Genomic DNA, 5984 nt, shown 5'->3' on the forward strand with positions numbered 1-5984 from the left:
GCATGGGTCGACAGAAGGAGCTGGTGTCCCGCTGCGGGGAGGTGCTGCACGTCCGCTACCGGCTGCTCCGCCAGGCGATGGCCGAGTGCCTGGGGACGCTCATCCTCGTGGTGAGTGGGCCCGGAGGGTGCGTGGTGTCTGCCCCAACGAGTAATCGAGCTCAGAAGGTCCAAACGTTGCAGCGCGGCGGGCGGCCTGCCGCGGACGGGCGGACAGGAAGGGCTGTCTGGGGTCGCAGAAGGCGGCCGGACCCGCACGGAGAGCCCCCTGCCTGGCTCTCGGTCCCCTACTCCGGGTTTGCCAGTTTTACCGGGGTGCTCCGGGTGACCCTGTGTCCCTCCGGGGCGGCAGAGCCCCAGCCCCACTTCACATTTCCTGCCCCGGTTATCCTAGCGCTCAGCCTGCGCCAGCTCTTCCCCCGCGGCTTCCGTGCGGGTGTCCCACCGCAGCGGGTGGGTTATCGTTTCCGGCCCAGCCTCAGAGGGAAGTAGCACAGGCCCCAGCGCCCGGGGGACCGGGACGCTCCACGAGGGGTGGCCAGGCTCAGGGAACCGGGGGGCGGGGACGCTCCACGAGGGGTGGCCAGGCTCAGGGAACCGGAGGGCGGGGACGCTCCACGAGGGGTGGCCAGGCTCAGGGAACCGGGGGGCGGGGACGCTCCACGAGGGGTGGCCAGGCTCAGGGAACCGGGGGGCGGGGGCGCATACTCTGGCTTCTTAGGACGAGTGGCCATATACATTGTCCCTACCCTGCTTTCCCGCAGCGAGAAGAGAATTGGGGAGCATGTTCTCCTCCTGCCCCGAAGCCCCCACTCCTCTAACTCATTACTCTAGCCAGGCGTCTTGCGATGGAACCAAAGACGGGGCCTTCCGCTGTCACAGAGGGGCTTCCCCACCCCAGCCCAGTGTCAGTTTAAACCAGAAAGGGAGCAGCGGGTCCTCTCGCCGAGCCCCAGAATCCTTTGGCTTATCCTAGACCACAAAAGGAGGTGTGAGGCCCAGGGGGTGAGGGGCGTCAGGTGTCAGTGCAAGGGCTGCCCGGCAAGCGGGGGCCACGCCCGGGGGCCCTCAGGTGGAGGAGGAGGGTGTGACTAATTCCTCTAGGGCTTGGGATCTAGAGCAGTGGCCGGGTTAGGGCTGGCTTTGGCTGCAGGAAGCCCCTGGTTCTGAGGCAGGTGAGGCAGGCAGGGTGGGGGCTGACCAAGAACTTGGGGCAGGGGGTGGGGAAGGAAGAGGAAGATTAGCCCCAATGCGGTAGAACTGGCTCTGACAGCTCCTCCCTCCAAGGCCTGTTGGGATGGAGCCAGGTCTGGCCTCAGGCAGGCAAAGAGCTGAGGCCTGGCAGAGTGCCCCAGACCTCCATGTGCCTGCGCCACCCCTGTACCCCTACTCGCAGTCTCTGCTCTTTGCCCTCACCTGCCCGCGCTCCTTCGCCCTGGAGCACCGTCTGCTTCCCCGCTGTCTCCTGGTATTTCTGACAGGGCGTCATCAGAGCGCTTAAGAACAGGCCCCGACCCATTAGAACGCACAGGCCCCTAAGCTCAGTTCCAGAAACTGCCTGTGGGACCGCACAGCACCGTTAGCTATAGGAAAGGAGGGGAGGAGACCTGAACCAGGACTCAGCCCCGCTGGAGTTCGCTAATGCAGAAGTATTTTCACATTGGAACAAGGGGAACAGACGTGTAGTACATCCTGTCCTTGCAGGACATCAGGGAGCTTAGTCCCCTTTAAGCTTTCTCCATCCGGGGCAGCAAGTTCAGAATAGTCTCCACTTTCTCTGCCCTGGTCCTCACTGGGACTGCAGGAGGAGCGGCTCAGAGCCGGGGTTAGGGACCTCCGCAGCCGACTGGAGGGCCTGGAGCTCTGCGACCAGAGGGCTCTGCGCGGGTGCAGAGAGGAGGTGCTGGGGCGGGGACGGGCCAAGAGGCTGAGGGCGCTGACCAGGGACAAGGTGGGCGAGCCCCAGACTCTGACCTCCCAGACGCAGGAGAAGTGGATTGCACCACGTCCTGGCTCTCCCCGGGCACGAGCGTCCCTCCACCCTCGTCGTCACCACCAGCACCTTCCCAGCTCTTCTCTGGGGCAGCTGCGGGACGGGGGACAACTTCCACTCCGTGGCCAGGCCTGAGAGCTGGGGAAGGAGCCGTGTGACGGTGAAAGCTGGCCCTCTACCCCGCCCTTGGGGTTCAAGAGAAAACAAGGACTATCGTTCTGGTCTCTTCTAAGCTGCCAGCTGTGGACCTGCTTCTAGCCCCTTTCGCAGGGTCCCGTAGGGGAGCTAGCACGTGAGGGGTGAGAGGGCACGCTTCCTTTGGCTGGTGCGTGCGGTCACAGCCGAAGGGCCTTGCACTGGCTTCCAGGAAGGACGTCCGTCTTCCTGGTGCTGGCAGGTGGAGGTTGCCGGCCTCACCCCTCCCCTGCACGTGAGAGTCGCTGAGACCGTGCGAGGGGCCTCACCCTCCCCTCCTTGTTCTGTTTCCTGGCGCAGATGTTCGGCTGTGGCTCCGTGGCCCAGGTGGTGCTCAGCCGGGGCACACATGGGGGCTTCCTCACCATCAACCTGGCCTTCGGCTTTGCCGTCACCCTGGGCATCCTCATCGCTGGCCAGGTCTCTGGTAAGTCTTAGCACCACCTACCATCTTTGACCCTCAGCGCCGTTCCCTAGGTGTTCCACTGGGCAGTGAATTCCCAGCAGCAGGTCGTAGCCGTGCCTCGCCTTGGGAGGGGAGGGTGGAGAAGCAACTTGACACTTCCCACCCTCAGCTCTCACCTGAATCCTGAGGCTATGAGTCTGCCTGTTACACAACCTGACCGCCATCTCGTACCCGCAGCCGTGCTCTGCACCCCTTCTTGCCAGGACCAGAGAGGAGGACTATGTCGGGGGCCCTGGCATCTCCGCTGCAAGGGGCTATAGCTAATAGGTTTTGCCTCCTGTCTACCCAGGGGCCCACCTGAACCCTGCTGTGACCTTTGCCATGTGCTTCTTGGCACGAGAGCCCTGGATCAAGCTGCCCGTCTACACCCTGGCTCAGACGCTGGGAGCCTTCTTGGGTGCTGGGATCATTTTTGGGCTGTACTATGGTAAGCTTTCCCACTCTGCCTACCTCCGCCACTCCTTCCTTGGCTTGGGATCTTTTGGCACCGGGCTTTTCGATGACAGACAGCTGGGGCCGGCCCAGGCCCCCGGCTGGTGACTCACTCGCTCACTCGTAGGCCCACGGGGAAAGGGATGAGTTGGGCAACAGCAGTCTCGGGCCCTCCCCTGCCGCGCGCACCCTGCCCGCTGTGCCTCCCCAGTCCTGCAGCAGGGGTGCTGCTCACGCGTGACCTCCGCGAGGGTGGGGAGGGCCAGCCCGAGAGGGAGGCTGCGCGCAGGCCTCTGCCCTCACCCACTGGTCTCCTGGACCACCAGATGCGATCTGGGCCTTCGCCAACAACGAGCTAATCGTCTCCGGCCCCAACGGCACGGCCGGCATCTTTGCCACTTACCCCTCTGGACACCTGGACATGGTCAATGGCTTCTTCGACCAGGTATGGCCTGGGGACGCGTGCGGGGGCTGCGGGGGGACCAAGCAACTGGGTCGCTCCTGGCTGGCTGGCGGCCAGGCCTCCTTGATTACAGCGAGATTTCTCGAGCTGTGGGCGCCCTGCGAGGGAGCACAGCGGCAGGTCCTCCCAGCTGTGCAGCTCCGCGTAAATTCTTAGGCTGGACTCCTTGCCCAGTGTGTCAGGAGCAGGACTCCAGGAACTGGGGGTGGGCGAAGGAGGGCTGAGGGTGTGGCCAGCGCTGCTCCTCACCCGTCTGCCGGCTCCCCAGTTCATAGGCACAGCCTCCCTCATCGTGTGTGTGCTGGCCATCGTGGACCCCTACAACAATCCCGTCCCCCGCGGCCTGGAGGCCTTCACCGTGGGCCTCGTGGTCCTGGTCATCGGCACCTCCATGGGCTTCAACTCCGGCTACGCCGTCAACCCTGCCCGGGACTTCGGCCCCCGCCTGTTCACCGCCATCGCCGGCTGGGGCTCGGAAGTCTTCACGTGAGTACGGCGCCCGCCCGCGCGCCCCGCGGCCCCTCCGCCCGCCCGCCCTCTGCTGACTGCGCGTCTGCCCCCAGGACCGGCCGGCACTGGTGGTGGGTGCCCATCGTGTCTCCGCTGCTGGGCTCCATCACGGGTGTCTTCGTGTACCAGTTCATGATCGGCTGCCACCTGGAGCAGCCGCCCCCCTCCACCGAGCAGGAGAACGTGAAGCTGGCCCACGTGACGCACAAGGAGCAGATCTGAGGGGCGGCCGGGCCTCTCCTGGAGCCTTAAAGACTGAGCCGGGACCACTCCCCGGCAGCCCCTCACGCTCCCCTGCGCGTCCACCCCGCTGGACACCCTCCTCCAGGATTTCCACTGGACCCTGCCCAACTGGACAGAGGAGAGAATGGGCAGCAGTCAGTCGTGTGCGTGTGTGTGTGTGTGTGTGTGCGTGTGTGTGGTTTCCCAGATATTCAGGGCAAGAAGGGATCTTTCTTAAAAGACCCTAATGGTGCCGTGAGCCCGGGGGAGGCAGAGGCGGCGCGGCCCTCTGTGGGTGAGGGAGGCCACACGGTGTGCGTGTTGAGGGGCTCCGGGTGGCGGAGGGTCTGGTGTGTGTCTCTGAGTGTGTGTCTGCCCTTTTTTCTAAGTGGGCCTTCAGGCTTTGGGGAGGAGGGGCCCCTTCTCCGGCCTGGGGCTCTAGAATCCCTGAGTCGGAGCTGCGTAGTGTGCTTCTGTCGTAAAATAGGCATGGGGTAGGGGGTGAAGTCCAGGTCATAAGTTTCATGTTTGCTTTTATGTTGTTTTTAAAATATATACAGCAGATGTTACAGTCTTAGGGATGGGGGTTGGGAGACCCTAACAAAAGGGTCTTTACCCCTTTAATACACCGCTCCACAGTGTACTCCTTTGCCTTTTATAAAAAAAATAATAAAATGTATGCCGAAGATTGCCGGTTTTACAGACGTCTTTGTGTTTGTTCTGTGGCTTTCCTGGGGTCAGTCATGGAGCGCCAGTGTGTTTGGCCACAAATTCCCAGGGGACCCGCTGGGTGTCTAATCTGCTCAGGGTGCTGTGGGGGTCAAACTCTGGCCCTGCCCAGATGCACAGGGAGGGGTCGCACGGTCTCCATCAAACCTCTCGGCCTGCGCTTAGAGGTCGCCAGCGCCCGTCCTTCTGGGCACCCCCAGGGCGGAGAGGAGCGTCTTCCTGTCCCGTCCCATCCCCACACCTGACCGATGGGCTGGAGCCGCACGTTCGGAGGCGCCTTCTCCCAGCCACAGCTGCCCGAGGGAAGGACTGAGGGGGCGAGTTTCCCGCTGCTGGAGGAGCCCCGACGGTCTAGGAACCTACGTTGCTGCCTACAAGCTGCTCGGTGTCCCTCGCCTGCACCCACACCCTGGCTATGCTCCCCTTGCTGCCTTCCCGCCTGCAGCCCACGCTGCTCCCAGGGGCTCTTCTGAACCCCTGCTGGGAGAGGAGAGCCCTGTGGTTCTCATCCACGCGGAGGCAGGCTAAGCCCTCCACCTGCCACCTGGCCGTCCAAGACCTGGCCCCTGGCCCCGCCCCATCACAGCGCTCTGTCCACCTCGGCTGAGCCGCCTTCACCTGCTTCTGTGCTTTCCTGCCTGGAGCGTTCACTGGAAAACCCTAACTCACATCTTTGCTCCTTGAAGTCTTCCGGGCCTGCTTTGCAGCCTCCTCCGCCAAGGAGTAAGCTACCCCTGCTTTCTTCACTCCTCTGCCATCCCCTGCAGCCGCCTGCCCAAGCCTGGAGCCTCCCTGCGTTCATCCCTGTTCTTCGGCTTCATTCATTTGGTCCGAGGCAGAGGTTGTACTGATTGATGTGAACCGAGGGATGCAAGGCTCGGCAACTGGAACCCCAGAAGCTCTATTCCGGCCTCCCTATACAGGTCCCTACTTAAATTTCCCTGAGCTCTCCCGCACGAGTCTCCCATGGGGCCA

At 63.4% G+C, this 5984-nt stretch overlaps 1 protein-coding gene across 1 annotated transcript; it reads left to right on the forward strand.

Moving 5' to 3' along the window:
- Positions 1-4984, forward strand: Aqp3 (aquaporin 3 (Gill blood group); the record flags this gene model as incomplete). The annotated part of the gene is given in 6 exon segments (XM_005401098.2): positions 1-110; positions 2488-2614; positions 2943-3080; positions 3412-3530; positions 3817-4034; positions 4112-4984. Coding segments are annotated over 6 exon segments (879 nt in total). The 3' UTR covers positions 4281-4984.
- Positions 4985-5984: the final 1000 nt, after the last annotated feature.

This window comes from Chinchilla lanigera, unplaced genomic scaffold, assembly GCF_000276665.1.
Source record: "Chinchilla lanigera isolate Chin_1 unplaced genomic scaffold, ChiLan1.0 scaffold00071, whole genome shotgun sequence".
NCBI classification, from domain to species: domain Eukaryota; kingdom Metazoa; phylum Chordata; class Mammalia; order Rodentia; family Chinchillidae; genus Chinchilla; species Chinchilla lanigera.